The sequence below is a fragment of the Melanostigma gelatinosum genome, assembly GCF_949748355.1.
Source record: "Melanostigma gelatinosum genome assembly, chromosome: 1".
Lineage (NCBI taxonomy): Eukaryota > Metazoa > Chordata > Actinopteri > Perciformes > Zoarcidae > Melanostigma > Melanostigma gelatinosum.
This window is the reverse complement of record NC_136634.1, coordinates 9,425,396-9,446,558: the sequence shown is the minus strand read 5'-3', so window position 1 is coordinate 9,446,558 and position 21,163 is coordinate 9,425,396. Positions and strand designations below refer to the sequence as shown.

General features: G+C 40.9%; 3 protein-coding genes across 3 annotated transcripts; 1 reads left to right on the top strand and 2 right to left on the bottom strand.

Moving 5' to 3' along the window:
- Nucleotides 1–726: 726 nt before the first annotated feature.
- cyp19a1b (cytochrome P450, family 19, subfamily A, polypeptide 1b) lies at nt 727–3,068 on the top strand (the record flags this gene model as incomplete). Its single annotated transcript, XM_079277602.1, has 9 exons — nt 727–868; nt 980–1,130; nt 1,214–1,368; nt 1,539–1,715; nt 1,833–1,947; nt 2,037–2,151; nt 2,250–2,412; nt 2,501–2,739; nt 2,817–3,068. 9 exons carry the CDS (start codon nt 727–729, stop codon nt 3,066–3,068), a joined length of 1,509 nt encoding a protein of 502 aa, XP_079133728.1.
- Nucleotides 3,069–4,136: 1,068 nt separating this feature from the next.
- On the bottom strand, nt 4,137–14,606 carry ap4e1 (adaptor related protein complex 4 subunit epsilon 1). The gene is made up of 21 exons (XM_079266832.1): nt 14,296–14,606; nt 12,946–13,017; nt 12,703–12,826; nt 12,440–12,513; nt 12,234–12,355; nt 11,959–12,118; nt 11,704–11,870; nt 11,549–11,622; nt 11,334–11,456; nt 11,115–11,224; nt 10,888–11,027; nt 10,108–10,220; nt 9,844–9,962; nt 8,918–9,220; nt 8,158–8,269; nt 7,939–8,077; nt 7,546–7,801; nt 6,704–7,255; nt 6,413–6,603; nt 6,173–6,333; nt 4,137–5,571 (listed from the first exon to the last, which is right to left on the bottom strand). The coding sequence occupies exons 1-21, from the start codon at nt 14,434–14,436 to the stop codon at nt 5,411–5,413; spliced, it is 3,414 nt and encodes a 1,137-aa protein (XP_079122958.1). The 5' UTR covers nt 14,437–14,606; the 3' UTR covers nt 4,137–5,410.
- A 298-nt stretch (nt 14,607–14,904) lies between these two features.
- Nucleotides 14,905–20,192, bottom strand: gnb5a (guanine nucleotide binding protein (G protein), beta 5a; the record flags this gene model as incomplete). Its single annotated transcript, XM_079279789.1, has 11 exons — nt 14,905–15,811; nt 15,897–16,063; nt 16,151–16,247; nt 16,335–16,383; nt 17,681–17,772; nt 17,870–18,013; nt 18,338–18,470; nt 18,570–18,646; nt 19,235–19,276; nt 19,387–19,523; nt 20,057–20,192. The coding sequence occupies 11 exons, from the start codon at nt 20,190–20,192 to the stop codon at nt 15,800–15,802; spliced, it is 1,086 nt and encodes a 361-aa protein (XP_079135915.1). The 3' UTR covers nt 14,905–15,799.
- Between the last annotated feature and the right edge of the window lie 971 nt (nt 20,193–21,163).

The window sequence follows — 21,163 nt, the reverse complement described above, 5'->3', positions numbered from 1 at the left end:
AAAAAAGGAATAACTTCAATAGAATCATTCTATAGCTGTAACTTCTTTACATTCTATTAGAATGTAAAGAAGCGACATTCTAATACAATGTAATTTATTTACATTCTAATATTCTAAAGTTACATTCTAATACAATGTAACTTCTTTACATTCTAATAGAATGTAAAGAAGTTACAGTGTTGCCTTTTCTTTTCTTTTCTTCCCACAAGAATGTAATTTTGTCAGGTTGATAAAAAAATGTCAATTTACTTCCTGACATTATTGTTACTTTATTGAGAGACTGTGTTCGCTCCTGTAGTACGCTAAAGAGAAACACAAACTTTAAGTCATGAAATTCAGTTGAAACTAACTCTGTCATGGCTCTATTTGGATGAGTTCTGCCCGGAATATTTGCAACACAATGTACCTGATATCTCAAGAGAAGACCCGAATATTATGAGAATGATAAAGCTGTAATACCATTAAAATAAATGAGGGAATAATCTGTCACCCACACATATTGACATATTGAGCAGCTGTCTGAGTAACAAATAGTTCATCCTAAAGCTTTGTGTGAGTGTGTTTTGGTTTTAATGTGTTCCATGGCTGTGTTATACACAAGGACAAGAGAATTACAAGGGATGTCCACGGATGAGCTTGTTTTGTCTGCTGGTTATTAGAGGAGAAGCTTTATGAGCACAGGACAGACAGAGAGGACACAGTAAGCCTGCTCATGTGTGTGTTTAGATGGGGATGCAGCCGCCGGAGACACTCACCGTTGGCAGCGAGGTGGTCGACACAATGTCTGAAGTCACCACTGTTCTGCTTCTGCTGCTGCTACTGCTGCTGTTCACGGCCTGGAGCCGAATAAAACGGTCACATATACCCGGTAAGAGAAAACAGTAACTGATTTCCATACAGGAAGACCTCTGTTTTCACTTGGACATGAGCAGCCTGGGGCCTATTATGTCTTCAGTCAGCACCTGTTTCTTTCTGCCAGGTCCGTCCTTCTTGGCAGGACTCGGTCCTATCCTCTCCTATGGCAGATTCATCTGGACGGGGATAGGAACAGCGAGCAACTATTACAACAACAAATATGGCAGCATTGTCCGGGTCTGGATTAACGGCGAGGAGACCCTCATTCTGAGCAGGCAAGTCTTTTGAGATAAAAAAAAAAGAACTTCTATCTTATCCCATGAATCTGTCGTGAGTCAAAGCCTGGCTACTCTTCTAGATCTTCAGCAGTGTATCATGTCCTGAGGAGCGCCCACTACACAGCCAGATTCGGGAGCAAAAAAGGGCTGGAGTGTATTGGGATGGAAGGGAGGGGGATCATTTTCAACAGCGATGTTCTGCTCTGGAGGAAAGTGAGGACGTATTTTTCTAAAGGTGAGCAAGAACCTTACACAAGAGAGTATGTAGTCAGAGTACTGCGGTGCCATATTTTACCACTCCCCTTCTCTCTCTTTTCCAACTCCGGCGAAATTGAAGTCTTGCAATAACTGAAACACTGCTTTCTTGTATTTGAACTACTGTATTGTCTGATGGTTGTTTTACAGCTCTGACAGGCCCAGGCCTCCAGCATACGGTGAGAATCTGTGTGAGCTCCACAGCCAAACATCTGGACCACTTGCAGAAGATGACCGACCCCTCCAGACACGTGGACGCTCTCAATCTGCTAAGAGTCGTAGTGGTGGACATCTCCAACAGGCTTTTCCTGAGGGTGCCGCTCAACGGTCAGCTGCATTGTCACTGTCTGCACATTCTATTTTCTGCCAGCAAATAATATTTCAAATTCTTGCACTGCAGCTTCTGATTCCTGTTTTTTGTTGTTGTTGTTCCTCATAACTCAGAGAAGGACTTGCTGATGAAAATCCACAGCTACTTTGAGACCTGGCAAACAGTTCTTATCAAGCCTGATATATTCTTCAAGATTGGATGGCTGTACAACAAGCACAAGAGAGCAGCGTAAGATCCTCACGCATCACAGCAACTCAACAGATTTCTTGAACTTGATTTCTTCAACCTAATCTATGTGTTGCTTTTTGTGTCAACAGCCAAGAGCTGCAGGACGTGATGGAGAGCCTTCTTGAAATGAAAAGAAAGATTATAAATGAGTCTGAGAAGCTGGATGATGATCTTGACTTTGCAACAGAGCTCATCTTTGCTCAGGTTTGTGCCTTTTGATAAATATATACCGCCTGGGTCACAGAGGTACCGTACTGACCATGTCATGTGTTTGCCGCGTACCTTTACTTTCTTTTGAGCAGAATGTCGGAGAGCTTTCAGCAGATAACGTCAGGCAGTGTGTGCTGGAGATGGTGATTGCAGCACCTGACACACTCTCCATCAGCCTCTTCTTCATGCTGATGCTGCTGAAACAAAACCCAGACGTAGAGCTGAGGATAGTGGAGGAGATGAACGCTGTCTTGAGTGAGAGCATTTGTGCTGTCTTATTCTCTGTCACACTCTGACAGCTAAAGACAAAACTATTCCGTCAATGCTGTGTTTTCATTTCCAGGTGAAAAAGGTGAAAACATTGATTGTCAAAGCTTAAAAGTGTTGGAGAATTTCATCAACGAGTCTTTGAGATTTCATCCGGTGGTTGATTTCACGATGCGAAAAGCTCTGGAGGATGACAACATCGAAGGCACTAAAATCCCAAAAGGAACCAACATCATTCTCAACATTGGTCTTATGCATAAGACCGAATTCTTCCCAAACCCAAAAGTGTTCAACCTGATGAACTTTGACAAAACAGTAAGTCTGATGAATGTTGTGCAACATCATGTGGCTTTAAGAACAGCAGCTCAGTTTCTACCTCCTCTGGTTGGCAGGTGCCCAGTCGTTTCTTCCAGCCATTCGGATGTGGGCCTCGTTCCTGCGTGGGCAAACACATAGCCATGGTGATGATGAAGGCCATCCTGGTCACTCTGTTATCTCGTTACACCGTGTGTCCTCGCCGTGGCTGCACCCTCAGCAGCATCCGGCAGACCAACAACCTGTCGCAGCAGCCTGTGGAGGACGAGCACAGCCTGGCCATGCGCTTCATCCCTCGAACCACATCAACTCAACACAGTCAGCACTGAGACACGTGCAGGGGTCACATTTTGGTGGAAACTACTTGGTAGTGCATATTGTGAAGTATGTAACAGATACAAAAATATTCCCTTGATTGTACGAATGTGCAAAACCCCACAAACGTTGGTACTTTTGGTTTTCATAGTTCAATATAGAGTGCTGCAGGAATGAGTCCTAAAACCAGGACATGGTTCCCTCGTCTCAAAGTCAAGGGTTTTTTTCAGTAACTCCCTCTCTCTTGGATTTTTAAAGTTTTTATGTGTATTAGAAAAGTTTAAATGAGACCACAAAACGTCACTTTGTAGCCTAACATTAGCATTTTACTTCTGCTGATTGCATTAATGCTTAAAAAAAAAATTTAATTTCAATTTTCATTTTGTAATATTGAGTTCAGTCCTGTTAATGAAGTTAAAACATGTTAAAACAAGTCAATGACGTATTTTACAGACAGTATCCGTTTCCTTTAGCGTAACTGTTTAGGTTTACTGTTTTAAGAATTAATAAAGTTAAACTATCAATGTTAAAGTATAGAATAGTGACGAGTGTTACATACAAAAGTCATGTGAGAATTTCAGCATACACTGGAATATATAAAATATTGGGTGTAAATGCATTAGTATGATGAATCCAGATAGAAAATCATTAACCTCACTATCTTATATTGTTTTTTTATATGTTAAATCTCTATAAAAAAATGTTGATAGTATTCAGAGATAACGTCTTTTTAGGGTCTCAGTGAATGGAAATGTAGAATGTACGACAAAGGCTGCAAATCAAATGACACTAGTATTTTTTGGTTTTTCTTTTGGTGTTTGTAGTAAGTAAACAATACTCATTCAATAAATATTTCAAACAGTATTCTTTCCATGAAGCAAATATCCCATGAGAGGAAAGATCATGAGAAATGTTTTTCTTTACTGTAATAACGTCCCTCTTTGCTTCAAGTGCAGCACATCTGTGTTTATTTAATGAATAATCGTTGAGTCAAAATCAAGTTAGTTTACACGTGTTGGATTTATTCATAAGTTAGCAGAATGTAGTGACAGGCACTGTAAGAAACAAGGATTTCCTCTGTACAACAGGCACAAACCAAACACGCCAGCGCGGCATTGGAACATAAGGCGTTGGGTTAAAACCAAACTCTCCCGTCAGGCTGAATTAAATAATACAGGCTGAGCAAGTCAAATCTGACACAGCACGATCAAACAGCACATGGAGCACGATGACTTACAAAATATTTTCTGGAAGAATATAAATCCAATAAATATGTTTTTAATACTGCATTGATACAAAAATATAATAATCAAAGACCACTAAAATACACCTCTCACCAAAACTGACTGAAAACTGAGTGCATAGATAATCATATCACACAAAACAGGGGGAAGACCTGAAATGCTCCTCATCACAATGACAAATGGACAACATGAACATCACAGAGGGACATTGTTACTTAAGACAAAACGCTCTCATCATAGATGAAAGACAGATGTGGAACTGCTGCAGTCAGAGGTGAGTGTTAGCATGATGTCATCCGAAAGACAAAGAGAGATGTAAGACGAGCAGGTCCTCCTCGAAAAGTTTGTTTCCACACCAGAAATAATGAACAATTCATTTGAAAACATATCAATATTTATCCTGCGCTTCTCCCAAAAAAAACCTAATAACTAACATCAACCAGTCCAAAGCAAGAATACATGCCATTCTCTCCATTTCAGTCAGTGTTGATGAACTTGAAAATAACCCAAATTACCTTTTTGTCTTTGTCTGATTAAAACACATTTGGGCTTCACTGTTATGATCTTTCTAGCTTAGAAAATGTGGTTGATTTGTAAAAATCCTGTTACAAATTAAAAAGCAGGACATGATCTCTCTCTCTCTCTCTCTCAGCACGCAGACCAGCACAACAAATAACAGTGGAAATTCATAATTTTCACCTCATTCCAAGAATGTCTTACCCAGTAGTCATTTCACTCACCAACAAAGTTTGAACCCATTGAAGTTTTCAAGTGAAGCCCTGCCATCATTTTAAGACATTATTGTTGTTCTGAAACGTCAAACACCCACAGAAGGATAAAAACACAATCGTTTGGCCCTGAGGTTTATTCCAGCCATGACATTCAAACAGTTGTGACCCTGTGAATTATTCCAGCAATTTAACTGTCCAAAAATAAATGATTCGAGGACAAAATAGTCTCGTGGGAGAGATAAACAAATAGTCAACACTGTAATATAAAGATGTTCTGCGCTACTGCTTTGTGTACCTTCTTCTTCTTCTTCTTCTTCTTCGTCTTCAGTGGTTGAGGGTCAGGTGGTCACGTTGCTCAGTGGAGGAGTTGCAGTCGGAGGCTCAGTGCTCCTGTAAAGCTCTTTGACAGTGGTACATCAGGCAGTCGGGCAGGTCGGGGACCGGAGAGCGCAGCCACACGGACAGCGTTCCCGCATGCAGACGACAGTGCATCAGACACGGCTGATCTTGGAGGAGCCGGCAGGCTACGATACCTTCCATACCTGTGGGGAGGAACAATAAAGGTCGATCACAAATACAATACAAAATACACGGGAAACGTAGGCTGCATTTAACACATATCGACCTGTTGGTCAAATACTGTGACACTGCACCTTTCACATAGGTATGTATGTCCTGATGCTGTACATACATTGCTGTACATACATTACATCTGATGCATCTGGTATAAGATGTAAGTTAGCATTAATCGCCAATTCATTAACATCAATAAAGCCACATGACCAATTTATCGTTTTCATTTCTCAAACCTTCAATCACAGCTCATGGTCTTCATCAGCTAAGCTAAAAGCTCTGGAAAATGCCAGTAAGTGGACTTTGAGTTGAGATTATTTTGTGAAACAAACATTTTTAAGGTCAAGAATGAGCTTTCATACTTTATATATATATATATATATATATACACATCTGTGTATCTATAAACATGAATATATATGTGTATGTATGGCCATACGTCCACTGTGTTTTTTGTGCATCTGTATGTTTTTCTTGTGAGACGGGAACATGTGCAAACAAACCTTCTGGGACATGAAAGACTGTCTAACTTGTTACCACAATAAATAAATGTTTCAAATGTCTGTTCACCAATGATTTCCACGACATGAAGCTTAAGTTTCTTCTTCAGCACATTCAGAGTGTCCGCGAGAGCTTCTTGGCCATCACTTATCAGTGTCAGCTTCTGCTTTGTATCATGAGAGAAGTCCAGCCACATTGTCCCGTACTCCTCTGTGGACACGATCAGAGGTCTGAAGGAAACATGGGAAACTACAGTAAGCAACTAATCCTCTCTGCAAGATCACACTTGAAAAAGAAGCAACATTTCACCTGATGAAGCTGGTTAGAGGCAGTTTGTACGAGAACTGCACCGACTGAGGCGTCCCGACAGGAAACTGGTAAGACACCATCCCGACCACGTCAACATGGACTGAAGGCCTCTTCACAGTCAGGGAATACTGACACACTGCTACGCTGTGGCTTCTCGCTTCCTGCACTGCACTGTCGCACACACAGGATACCTGGAACAAGCAGAACAACAAAATGCCATTTAATATGAAAAGTCCTACAAGGAGAGTACAAGACTTACATTAATAATGCTCTGCTCAATAGTTACTGGACCTCAAGTTCATCCAAGTCAAGCTCCAGTAGTATCTGCTGAATGTCAGAGTCAGAGGAGTTGTAGATGAAAACAACCAGCGCTAAAGAATCCTCTTTCTGCACATGACAGGCCGAGAGATCCAGGCTTTGGTTTGAACACAGAGGAGTGATTTCTGAGTGACAGAGTCCAGAGAGCTCTGCGGGAAGATGAGTATTGAGACACAAGCCTTCAGGTCTGTCTGGGTCTTCATGTGGAGCCGGATCAGCAGCTACCACACCGTTACCCCTAACGAGAGAGGGGCTACTTTCCTTCATGTCACCGTCCGTTAACTCTACATCACAGGTGCCGTTTGCAGCAGCGGGGCCCTGAGAGAGCTGGGACGTCTGTTCGAGTGAAGAAACAGTCAGTTCTGAGGTGACGTTGGAGTCCAGGAGGTTGTTACACAGCAAGTTATTCGCTGTGCTCGGAGTAGAGACGAGGGAGTTGGATATTTGCTCGCTGGCAGCCGAGGACGAGACCGGACCTTTTGCTTTTCTTCTGAATCGCTGGGTTGTCGGCTCAGATTTTCCCATCTGTTAAAAAGGAAACGTTTTAGTTGTAACATATGCATGCACAGTGTATCATATTTATTTTATCATTGTTATAACGCTCACTGTGACAATTTAAAAATGGCTTCAACATCACATCAGAATGGATGCGATTCACAGAGCAACAGAATAATAGCTGCCAACTATTTTGATCAACGATTAATCGTTTTTTTTTTTCAAATTTTATACAATCAAACGCATTTATCAGACTTAGCATCTTTACTTCAGACTGGGCATCCCCAGTCGAACTAAAAAAGAAGAATTAAAAAGCTCACCAGACACACAGAGCTTTGGGAGCCCAGGCCGACAAACAGCGAAGAGGCCAGCTGCTGTTTCTCTTGCTCGGGCTGAGGGGTCGGTGTCGTAGCGGGAGTCTGGCTGTGGGAACGCTCAGCCTCTCCCTGCTGGCTGGGTGACCAGAGGGGACTGGGAACCTCAACATGGGCGGACTCCTCCACAGGTTCCCTCTGCGACAGGTAGCCCTCCCTCCCCCACACCCTCTTCACACCGTCCAGCTTCAGAGTTGTAGAGCTGAAACAAAAAACAAAGTTCTAAGCCAGCCGTGCATTTGTGTGCGACCTATTTAAAATCAGACAGCATAAGTGTGTGTGTGTGTGTGTGTGTGTGTGTGTGTGTGTGTGGGTGTGTGTGTGTGTGTGTACACGTACCCTCCTTTGTGAGAGAGGTCGGGGCTATCGCCTGACAGACCGGAGCTTACGGACAACAGTGTAGGAGACTGCCTGTCTGCGATGCTGCACGAGGACATGCTGATGGGCAGGGACAGGCCGTATGGCTCCAGGCTCAACGCTGAGGCAAAACAACACAGTCAGAACAAATCAAAACAAGACAGAGCATGTGCGGCCAAAATCTAAACCTCAATCTTTTACCTTTTGACTGAGCTAGCTCCTCCTGCCGTTGATGGGGAGGCTTGTAAGGAGCAGCGCCAGCAGCCAACGCCTCCGACACAAATCCATCCAGAAACGACAGAGAGGAATCCACCTGGAAAGCAACATCAACAACAACAAAGTTTAAACTTCTCCTTCAGTGGAAATGGGAAGATCATTTAACAAAGTTCTGCAGGACTAAACTAAACTGTTATTTGTGTGCGCTTGCAAATATAACTTATACAGATCATTTCTTACACTATTTTTGTCACAAAATCATGACATTTGAGACAACCAGAGGAAGCATTTGTGTATTTATAATATAATTATTGTTCTCTACTCCCATCGGTTACTGAATGGACTTCTGTGGTAAACCCGACCCATCAGACAACTCTAGACAGGCTTTAACAGCGGCTTTGATTAGAGCCGGTATGATGATTCCCATTATTTCGATAAATACAGTAAATAGTATAATAATACTGTGTGTCATGGAGGGCAAGTCGAGGCAGGTTTTGTTTTCCAACCGTCAGATAATAAGCACTTATGCTGCCAGAGAGGAGGAACTACAAAGTCACATCTGCCGAGGTTCACAGAGCTAAATCATTTTATGGCTCTTTTCTTACACAAGTCTCAACAACAACGGACTTTTGAGGTCCCACAATATACCAGGTATCCATGAGTATTGACTGGTAACAACATCACATTGACAATATAGCCCACACTTAAACATAATTATTGTAATTCTGCTGCGTACGCATGTTACCTCCAGAGGCTCCAGGCCGGCGTCTCGAGGTAGCACCCTGGCTCGTAGTTCACAGTCTTGGCTGAGGTGCTGCAGCTCCTGAGCCCTCTGTCTCAGCACTGTGTCCAGGGAGCTGCTGTACGTTTCACAAACCTCCTGGGCCACAGAAACACCTGCCCCGCCCTCACAGAGCTTGGTCATTGCCATGAGGACCCAGCTCTTGGTTTCACTGCTGGTGCTCTTCATGTCCAATAGTTTGGCCAGCAGCCTCAGGACTGTGGCCGCTTCAAGTTCCTCCCTCAGATAGGAGTATTCACCGAGGACCTGTGTACGGCAGAGGAAGGGCCAAACGTTGAGTGTGTTATTCTGTGCATGTCCTGCATAGTATCCGTATATAGTGTGTGGTCAGTTACATTTTCAAGCAATAGTGTCATTGAATACTTTTAATCTGTAAAGGATTTGTTAAAAGAATTTTTTTCGTTTTATCGAACGTGACTGTGTGTATTTGTGTGTCATTGGCCACCACGGTACCAGATATATGCATGTACTGTATGTGTATATCAAATTGACATTAGGATCTTACTGGCCATGTTTAAACTCTTTTATCGTCTGGATGTCAAACTATGATGTTTTAAAATGACCCACCTGAGCAAATCAGCCCGGCTAATTCTTTATTATTTTTTAAAACACTTCCACTTTTAAACAGGTATTGTTTCTTTACGTGGTTTGCTCTATTTCCTGTAGTTATTCCTACCAATTTGAAATGAATTCTGCATTTCATCTCTTCTAAAATGTTACTTTTCTTTTTCTATGCCTGGAAATTGTAAAGCAGTTAGTAAAGAAAGCTTTAAACCAAATCTTGTTTTCATTTCCCCTCTTCTGCTTCTTGTTCTCATTAGTAGTACACAACAATTATACAAAGTGCTTATTGTGCATACAGCACTCACCCAGCTGATGACTTGGAGGAAGCGCTGAGGCAGTTTTCCAGGCTCTCCTTGCAGCAGAGAAACATATGAATCCACAGCAAACAGCCTCAACTTCCTGTCTTCCTCCACGCTGTCAAATCCTAGGCCATTAAAGAGACATTAGCATTACACAATTAGGAATCAGCATCAGTAGTAAATAATTGAACTGAAATATTACAACACAGCAGAACAACTACAGTATAATATACAGTATATTGAGTGTGTGTGTGTGTGTGTGTTTCTCACCCTCAGACAGCAGCTTAAGGAAACTGTTTGGGATGTTAGGCTGCATCACGTTTCCACCCACTGAAAACACTGTGCTCATGGTCTCAATGAACCATTCATTGTCTGGTGCATATGTATAATAGTTCATAGGAAAACTAAATCAACACAATAAATAGGAACAAACACGGTATAAATAATACAACAGCATGGTTTTAAAGGACTGGATTTCTGTTTTTAGAACTCATAACTAATTTAAATGAAATGTAAACACCACCAGTAGTTCTAGTGTTGAGAAACAGAGACTGAATGCTGTTATGGTGTTTTAAAAAGATGTGTCGCTAACCATGGTTTCTACCAGGATTACCAGGATCTCTGAAGGAAGCAGGAAGTTGTGTAAAACAAATCCCATTCAACTTCACAGAAAGTAAAGTTTGTGACCCTTTTAATTGTCAGAACCAATTGGCTTGCTTTTCAAGTTTGTGAGCTTCCAGCAATATAAAACACACTATATATTGGTTATTGAAGGCCTGAACAATTGCATCTTTGATCTGTGTTTAACTTGAAAAGCTGCCATCAACAGTTACCGTATGTTTCAAGAAAGGTACTGCTTCACAACCACCATAAACTTATTCTGCGATTTGCTTTTTGGATCAGAGACACAACTCCAGTAGGCATTGCAGGCTCTTATTTCAATATTTATAGCAGCTTAATTATATGACTCTTGCACATTTTTGGATGTGTTTTCTAATTTTCCAGTTGCAGTGGGCCACCAGAAGTATATGAATATATATTTGAGGATATTTTTCTGCCAACTCTGCCACCTTCCCCACCAGGTCAATGGTAGTGTAGTCATCTTTATTGACTCGCAGAAACTCCAGCATCCTCTCGACGATGACCGTGACATTCTGTGCGTTAGTGATCCGAAAGAGCAACTCCAGTGTCTACGAGAAAAACAGAAAAAGTCCCATAATGCTACAAACCTCCAACTCTATGACACCAAAATCCAGAAACATCAGTATCTGCCTCACCTCACGCTTTATGATGAGGTCGGGGTGATCGAGACACTCTATGATGGTCATCTGGTGCTGCAGGGCCAGTTTAGGATCCTGCTGGACCACATAGGTGAGGGCCTTCAAGCCTACAGTAACACCAAATAAAACTAATTACTACAGTCAATATCCGAAGTCTTAATTGTCAATGTAAAGAAATTACTTAAATAAAATGTTTAATACAAATTTGAATCTTACCGAGATATTTGAGATTAATCTTTGGAGACAGAACAAAGTTGCCAATGCACTTTGCAGCTTTTTCCAAAAGTTCAGATTTGGGATGAATTGTGTAAATGCATTTTACACACTCGTATAATATTGCTGGAAATAAAGACAGTGGTTGAATAGAATACTAAAAATGATTTTAGACAAGCAACTTTGCAAAAACAAATGATACTTTAAATTGGACGTACCATAGGTGATGTTATGATTTATCTCTGCTCTTCGTAAAGACTCATCGAGGACTTCATATATGATCTCACTTGAACTGTCAAACAAAGAACAGACTCACAAAATGTACTCACAGGGATTTGAGTACAAAGATTAATTGTTGAACAAAAATATTCACCTCTGATCATTTTTCCCAAGAAAAGCCAGTATTCTGAGAAGCTGAATCTGCAGCCATGGAGCCGGAACACTGTGATAGTTAAAATCCATGGGCAGCTTTCCTCCCACCACTTGCTTCAGTATGGTGACAAAACTTGCTGTCAGGTCTTTATAACCTTCTGGATTCTCCTGTAACAAAAGAAAAAAACATGTGATAAGACTGGATTCATCACAGTCAATGAAACCAGAAAGTCCAGAGTCCAGAAAAACGAATTACCTGGATCATCTGTAGGTAGATGTGTAGTGACGCTGCCATGACGCCAGGCTCTTTGTCACACAGAGCTTTACGAAACTTGTTGTGGATGTGTTGAACTTGATTTGGTGCTATTAGGTAGAACTTATACAGCGCCAGGACGGCTTTTCTTCGAATGATTTCTCTGCAAACATGTTCGAAAAAACGCTGATAAATCATAACATTAAAGCAGATTCTTTTCATCACTTGAATGCATATTGGTAACTATTTAGACTTTAAATTCAAAGAGAGTTTCTTACTTTGGGTGATTAAGTTTCTCCTCAACCAGAGGAAGGATTGCAGGAATCATATCTTTGGGGAACATCTGGCCGACAACAGTTAGAGCCATGCACACTTCAATAAGATTTGTGCTCTGCAGATCCTGAAAACACAAATGACATCAACATCCCTTTCTGCCAAAATAAGCAGCCAGATGACAAATGCTGTAAAAAATCACAAGGCCCACCTTTAATACAGTGTTCACAAGGAGAAGAAGCAGCTCGTGACTTTCGTTCAGAAACAAAGACACGGCGAGATAACCTACAATTCAGAAACACAAACTCATCTTTTGCTCAAAGAAGTTCAGGAAGATGCAGTGAGTTAAAGTTGCTTTTAAGCTTTAAACGCTCTAATCACACCCTGGTGTTGATAATGAGACAAAGTGAGTATTGAAGAGTCATGGACTCTGAAGAATGAGTACGCTTTCCAGTTCATCACAAACAAACATACCGACTCTTTTCTCCAGAGCAGTGCCTTGTTGAGCCAGTTTGATGGCATGAATGTAGCTGAACGAAGCCTCATAACCGAGCATTTCACAGTAGATCGCTCTCACCATGAGCTCCTTCATCTGCCTCTGGATGAGATTATGACACAAGGAGGAAGTAAACACATCAATAATTTAAGGCATCACTGGACCTATTTGACTCCTCTGCTTTCTTAACAAACCAAACTGCAGAATCAGGAGAATCGTACCATGGAGGTGTTCGGGGAGGACACCTGCTCTTTGATAGACACTAGTTCACGTTGAACAAGTTTTTCCTCTTCCTGAAAAAGGAGAAGCACACGTAAGGATTTTAAGATCAAACACTGACAAAATGCCTGCTACCATAAGACACTACCACGCTCTGTTGGCTGTCAATAGTCATGTTAGGTTAAAAGAACATATTTCAGACCATTAATACATATTTCTTACAGAGAAATGTGTCCAGGTAGTTATTTGAAGAAGGTGAGAGATGTTTATATTCATATTACCAGAGCCTGCGAAGCATATTTAAATCTTTATAGATTTAAGACTATAAAGTAAGGATTCTTCTCTTTATAATGTGCTGATGCTATGATTGGAATAAACTGCCTCCTTTTATTAAAGAGGTGTCAAACCCTCCTAAGTTTAATACAAATGTTAAACAGTGGCTGGTACACAGCGTGTGGATATATAATAATGTATTGTTTTATGATTATCAATCTATTAATATTCATGCCTTGAAATAGTGTTTATTCTACTATTTATGATGTGCCTTTTGGATAACTTTGTCTGCTTCTTGAAAATAAATGAAAGCCTGTTTGTTGATATGATTTAATGTTCTAGTTTTTCAGTTCCTGTGTTCTCATATTTCTTAGGCAAGACTCTCAAAGTGATGTCGTCTTGAGCTTGACAAAGGTTGTTGTACAGTAAAAAAAAGTCAATCAACCAAACAAAAAAAACAATAATATAGACCTAACATTACTCTTAGCCATTGCCTACAGTATACCATGCAAGTATACACTTAAAATCAAGTTGTAGAGACTTTATAGAAAGACAATACATCACAGAGAACATCAGTAATATTTACCATTCAAACGATGTGTGATTGGTGCATTCACGTGTTTACGGGATATTACAATAAAGAGTGGGACTTGAGAATTAGCTGAAGGACAGCAGCAACATTTATCACAATGTCCACATTTGCCTTCCAAGCTTTACTTCTCTGCAACACAGTTTGTGAACGCAAAGCATATTGTCAGCTGACTCATCGAATAACTGAGTTTATCACAAGCACGTAAACGCACCAACAAGGACCGGTTTTAAAAATAGTCCCAGCTCTGTTTACGTCTAAATTAACTCGTGATGATAACAAGGCAGGAACGAGAAGTGCCTGTAAATCAGTCCAACACATAGCCGGTAATGCAGGGAAAACACGGCATATAGTAAGTGGGTTAAAACACGTAAACACACCTTTTTTTTTTGAGTTAGCATTAGACAGTATAGCAAGCTAACGTTAGAGCACATCACCCAAAGATGACTCGTCTTATTTCAGATACGCTCCATTTTAAGGACGGACTCACATGTTTGGACGTTAACTCAGTGATCCCTCTGATGAAGTTTCCTAGTTTTGAGGTGGGGGACAGTTTTGTAGCTCCAGAGTGAGAGTCTAAAGACAGCAGGCTCGGCAGAGCTGTCAGGGTCTTCTCCACAACATCGCTCATTTTGGCAACGAAAAGCTGGGCTTGCCGGCTGTTTTTTTCTCTTTAAAAGTGCACTTATTAAATCATCTATCCATCCCAGTAACAGCCTCTTAAACAGAGCAAGTGAAGCTTAGTTGTTAAACGGTTAAAAAGATCACAAGAGGTAACATGTTAGCTTGCCAGTCGGCCATTGTTTTGAATCAGCAGACTGACCAATGACGTCACTTCCGCTTATAATTGGGAAACTTTATTAGAAACCGTAAACAATAACAGTGGCTGTTATTCTACTCTAAATGGCTCAGTACAACACAATACAATTATAAGATCAGGTAAAGAACAAAAAAATAGAGTGCAACGATATTCAAAACTCAGTTTATTATGTTCATACTTTGATAAACAGTCCCTTTAATAACTGTACACTAAACTACAATAAAATACTTACAGTAAATATTAAATTACAGCCATTGGACAACTGCATGAAAAGGAGTACATTCTAAGAATTTAAACATGTTTTTTTTATTCATATGCATTAGTATTTTTATATCTAGTAAGGGACCACAGATTCAGATGCAGTGAGCACATAGCAGTAAGTGGCTTCCACAGCTGGAAACAGACGGATGAGAGGTAAACCATCTTTTCAAATCATTGGGAGAGAAAATCTACATAATATATTTTAGATTTACCTTCAAATATGTGCTTCTTTTTGCATTAGAATAATATTGGCAGGTAAGTTGCTGTCAAGGCTTGTTGGGTGTGCAGGATATAATCCATGTCTGTCTTATCTCATCCTCATAAACTACAAAGTTGTACTTTTGTTCATTAATATTTATGCCAATGCTCCATCATATGGCTTCAAACTATCTATTATTGATTAATTGTGAAGCTGAGACCTTCATACAACTTTACTGCTTCCTCTGCAGAAGTATTTTGCTTCCTAGTATCCTATTTTCTTCTTCAGTCTGCACTTCCTCCATTATTTTTTGTGCAAAAATAACAACAACAAATAAATGAACAAGTAATGTCCTTTATGTGGGCTCATACAACACATCACTTTGTTGTGTCACTTCTATCCTAGACTGATGCTAGTCACTACCAATGTTTGTTCTGCAATATACATTTTACATCTTAAGTTGTAACCATAAGTACCTCTGTGCAATTTTCTTTCAACCATACTGTAATACAAGCGTGCCCTTTGGTTTAATTACTCTCTGAAATATGTAAATCTACCGTGGCCATGAGACTGGAGTATATACAATGCTATTGATATGCCCTATGTACAACCAAAACTGAGTCTCTATCTCTGTGATTGTACTCTAGCAAACAGAAACGTTATAGTGTGTCTTCAGTAGGTCTGTCTACCATTTAATCCTCTGTGTCTTCATCATTAAGCCCAGACCTGGAAAAATAAAACAGCAGACATTACAAGATGTCAACAAAAAGGTCACTGCACATTTGAAAAGTTAAGAACAGACATCTCATACCCGAAGAGTGTGGTCCCAGGAACCTGAGCAGAAGGCCGTCCCATCTGGAGAAACACGCAGTGTACTGACACGGTTCTCATGTCCAAACAGAATAGAGACCCGTGTTCCTTTGAGAACATCCCAAACATTTATGGTGTAGTCGTTGTAGCCGCCAAACAGTAACCGTCCTGAAAGATTTTAAAAAAAAACATGAATATTTTATTTGGTTATTAACTTCTGTTTGGTTGAATAACCAGATGGTGTATATTTCTTACCACTGAGAGAGAAATCAACACTGGAGACCCCAAAAATGATGCTCTCTTTGGAATAAATAGCCACTTCTCTGTCTGCTCTTAAATCATACAGCCGGCACTGTAACAAAGGTCATTGTTTGAATGTTAAAGTTATTTTCAATATGTTTCCATTTGCACTTCATGTGGTAAATATCTGATTACTTACTGTAGCGTCATCTGAACCAGACGCAAATGCATCTCCACTGGGATAGTATCTGTAAAAATAGAAACAGACAGTTCGGAACAAACAGCTCTCTTGTGTAGCATTTGATTATATCGGACTTATAGCGACTCCCAGTGGTGGCATGAAGAAAGACACTGTGCAGTAGAATATCAGATTAACCCATAAGCACCCACGGTGACACAGGTGTCACGCGTCCTTCAAATGTTCTGGAAAGTTCCTTATACAGCTTCATCCTTGATTTTAACTCATGAAGTCCCTAAGTGACACATACGGAACATCTTGGTGGGTCATGTGATTTTTTGCCACAACAACATTTCCAAGATGGCAGCCCCAGGTTGTGACACACCTGACAGGAGGAGCTACATTTTAAAAAACTTTTTTTCATTGCTAAAGGTAAGATTCAGAATTTCACATCATTTGTGGAAGTCAACAGGCCACACATTGTGAAGGAGTACAACACATACATGGGGGGGGGGGGGGTAGACCTCCAAGATGCATGCATCGCAAGGTACAAGTACCACATGAGGTCACGGAGGTGGTACCTCTACCTGTTCTGGCAAACCATAATGATAGGCCTTGTTAACGCATGACTGATCTACCACCGTGACTGCACACTACTTGGTGTCCAAAAGCCACTGAAACAAAGGAGCTTCCAGGCAGAGGTCGCAACTAGCCTTATTCTCATCCATTCACGAAGGGGCCGCCCATCAGTCAACGCCACATCACCACCACCTCCCAAGAGAGTTCGTGTTGGAATTCCAAATGATGTTCGCGTGGACCAGGTTGCACACTGGCCTGTGAAATGTAACAAGCGTGGGCGTTGCAAATTCTGCAAAATCAATGCAACCACGACCCTCTGTGAGAAATGCGATGTGCGTCTTTGTTTCACTGAGGAAAGAAATTGTTTCAAAGATTTCCATTTGGCCTACGCTAAAATGCCACACCTGCTGATAACGGTTCAAACGGTTCAAACTGTTCAAATGGTTCAAACACAAAAGTGTATTCGTTTCTAAACTTTTTGGAACTCTTTTTTCAAGTTTACTACATAAGTCTGTTGCTCAGTTTTCTACAGTTCCAGTAGCTTTTTGATAAGACCTCAAATATTAGGTAGTCTTATTTATTTTTAATCAGTTTGCAAACAAAGCATCCCCCATCATTTTCCATGAAGGATAAATGGGTCCGGGTTCTTATGGGTTAACTTGAAAGATGTTACAAGACATAACATTTTACACAGAGGATTTAAAATATCAGCATGTTTCTCACTGATGGATGAATTAAAAATATAATTTCCACTTATCACTTAAAATGTACAATTGACAGTAACTTACCGCACACTATTTATGTCTGATTCGTGAGTTTCAAAGGACTGAATACACTGTCCTGAACGCATGTCCCACACATTGGCCTTCTTATCACAGCCCTGCAATAATACACAATGATGCAGAATATGACCCAAATGTGTGACGTAAACGAGTGAAATTGAAACAACAATAAGCTGTAGTGAAAGGTGTCCTCACCCCTGAAACAAATGTGTTTCCAGTCTCAGAGGGGGCCAGGTCCAGACAGAGCACATCTGCTGCGTGTCCATGGAAACTCTGCAACAGCTGCCCACTCTCTACATCCCATAATGCACATGTTCCATCCCCACTGGACGTCAGGATCTTTAACACAAGCAGACGATGAGGAGGAAGAACAGTGTCTCTTCTGAAGATCAGTAAAAGTCTATGTGGGCTAACACACGGCTATAAATGGATTGTCATTTCCGAGTGAAACATGTGACCAGGACATCAAGAAGCAACTGGCTGCTGTGAATTATTAACAAAGTGGGAGAACTCCTGACATGGGAACATTGAAGGCAGTGATTTGTGATTAATAATGAGAGATATGAATAGAAAAAACAACCGTGTTTGCAGGAGCCTAAAGTGTAAAATTGGGGTAAACTTGCTTTCGGTGCATGTGTTTTTGTGTTTGGTCGATGATCTCACCTGCATATCTGAGTTGGTGAAGCTGCAGGCTGACAGGTAGTTTGTGTGCATGGCCACCGACTTCTTCTTGGCAGCCAAGTTCTCATTCTTGTCCAGAGAGAGAGGATACACCGAGCATTTATTATCCAGGCCCCTTGTGACAAGAAAATGACCAAAGTTTACAAAAAGAGAACAGAAACCCCAAACAGATGACACGCCACATTTGGATCCTCACGAACAGCAAGACACTCACCCACAAGCTACAGCACAGCCGGAGGGGGCGTAGGCGCAGGCCATCACCCAGGTGCAAGGCATTGTCACAGCGTGCTCCTAATACATATCAAAACGCAAAGCTGCATGAGCCGCATCAGGACACCAAGATGAATCAAATTCATGAGAATCAATTAATTAGAGCAGAACAGGAAGCGTTAGGCTGTTACACATCAGTGGTGTAACCATTTGTCCAAAGCAGAAACTTTATAAAGCCAAACTGGCATTTTAAATACATTTTAGATGATAGACGATGTTCCTATACAAAGGCTCCCTCTGCAACATTCACAATAATTTACAATTATTTCATAATTATAATATTATTATTACTCACAAAATCCTTAAAATAAAATAATCTGAGATGGAAAACCACTCTATGGTTGAACTCGGTTGAACAAAAGTTATGTCCATAATCTCTGATGAGGGGTCAGAAGTAGCTATTTGTAGCCGACTGGAACAACTGGTTAAAGATGTCGAGAAGGTTGGCTTGGTGTCAGGGAGCACAGATGAAACACTGGTATAAAACAAGCTTGCAGGAGGATGCAGTAACGGGTCAAATGTGAAAACTTTTTTTTTAAATCTCAGCATTTTACAAAAAAATGGTTTCGTAATAAAAAAATAGACGCATGTTAGAAAAGAGAAAGTTACCTTGTTGGTGGTGAAAGCATCCCATACAATCACCTTTCCATCCTGCAAAGAGATCAGAACAAGTAGAATATAAAACCACATTTTCTGTAAATCATGCACTCATACACATGGGCTAAAAGCATTTAAGGCAGCAGGAGCGGAGAGTGTGTGACCTGTGAGGAGCTGACGATCCTCCTCTTGTCCTTACACCAGTCCATACACAGAACTTTGTTGCCATGTCCCTTCAGAGTTCTTCTGGTCTTCATGACAAACTGACCCAACCCATCCACCTTCTCTGCCACTTGATGTACTGTACACACACACACACACACACACACACACACACACACACACACAGTACATTAAACCCTCTGGATACACAGTGGATTAATATTCCCATGAGCAATAAGGATTAAAGTGGGCCTACAATATATACAGGAATATTTTAAAATTCATCTTTTTTTATGTCATGTATTCTCATAAACAAACATGCATTACAAAGGTTGTTTCTAGGTTTCTTTTCCAACATCTTATTTAACATCTGCCATATGTGATTGGACGAAACCACTACATAGAATAAAATTCAGATGGAAGCAGAGGGCTTTAAAAATGGGGAAGCAAACAAACACACAGCTGAAGTCGCCTGTTAAATATTTGGATCTAACGTCGAGCCAATCGGGTCAATCATCAGTGCGGACACACTCACGTCCCTGTAAAACGGGCAACATTTGTCCTCCCGCTAAAATACATTTGTCTCTCAACAAAGACATTTACTGTTATTTGTCTCGTCACAGTGTAAACGCAGCGGCGGCTCGAGGCCGCTCCATTTTCAGCAGCACTCACGCTCGACGTCGTGCAGCTTCGCTCTCTCCTCCTCCAGCTTCGTCTTCAGCGTCTCCGACTCCGTTTTGAGATGGGACAGAGTCTCATTCAGCTGTACCTCCTGTGTCGCCATTTCAGGGACGAGAGGGGATCTCATATATTTCCTTCGTGCAGGCAGCGATGGGCAGCGAAAAGGCTTGAAGCAGAGCTAACAGCTGATGCCGCTGTCATGACGTCACGGGGAGAAGATGCTCCTCCAGTTTTCAGATGGAGGAGGAGGAGGAGGAGGTTCTCGCATCCTGCATCCCGGTGATGCTGCTGCATCCTCAGCAGCCTCACTACTCTACTGCTGAATAATGCATTTGAATACTGCCGACATGGAAAACACAATACTGCTGTATGCAAACTACCTGTAAGAGCCATTTTGTTATTGTTTTGGTAAACCTCCCACCACTTGGGGGCGTAGCGCCGCTGTCAATTAGGCAAGAGGTTAAAAATGATCAGCTGGGTTACTTGGTACAGGTGTGGCTGACTGGACGGAAGCAACCGGTTTGTAGACTAATAATAATAATGAATACAGTTGGATTATATGGTTTATTTTGTCCAGGATTTAGGAAATAGACTTGTGACAGAGAGAGTGCACTGTGCTCTGTTTGTTTTAGGAAACGCTGCAATTGTAAGTAATAAATTGTTTTTATTTTTGGAAACATGTCATTTTTTGCACAAAGCAATCAGCAACCGTAGTGGCCTTTTTTTTACCGTAATGCAAAAACACAGCAGATCAATAACCAGTTATTTCAACGGAGTCTATTATTCAGTAAATATGTTTTCAAACAGCTGTTAGAAGAAATATATTTTTCAACAAATATATTGATATCCTATATAATCTCCTGTTTTGAGCTAATGATTCAAAATACCTTTGAGTTTGATTGATTCCACTTTAATTTTGGATCACACTGGTGACGCTGAGGTAATGTAATTAGTTGATGGATATTTAATTGGCAGCATTCAGACCTTGATGTTGGGAAATGAAATGTTTTGGTCTGCAGTCTTCAGATGGATTGTTTGGTTGTGACCAGCAGCCCAAAACTAACTGCTATTTAGTTGTTAATGATATAAAGCAGAGAA

What these genes read in the sequence shown, in the direction of transcription:
- ap4e1 (XM_079266832.1), bottom strand. Translation starts at nt 14,436, where the DNA reads ATGAGCGATGTTGTGGAGAAGACCCTGACAGCTCTGCCGAGCCTGCTG. An exon ending in AAATCATAACATCACCTATG is followed by an intron (nt 11,457 to 11,548) that starts GTACGTCCAATT and finishes CTTTATTTCCAG; the next exon opens with CAATATTATACGAGTGTGTA. An exon ending in ACCTCATCATAAAGCGTGAG is followed by an intron (nt 11,028 to 11,114) that starts GTGAGGCAGATA and finishes TTTTTCTCGTAG; the next exon opens with ACACTGGAGTTGCTCTTTCG.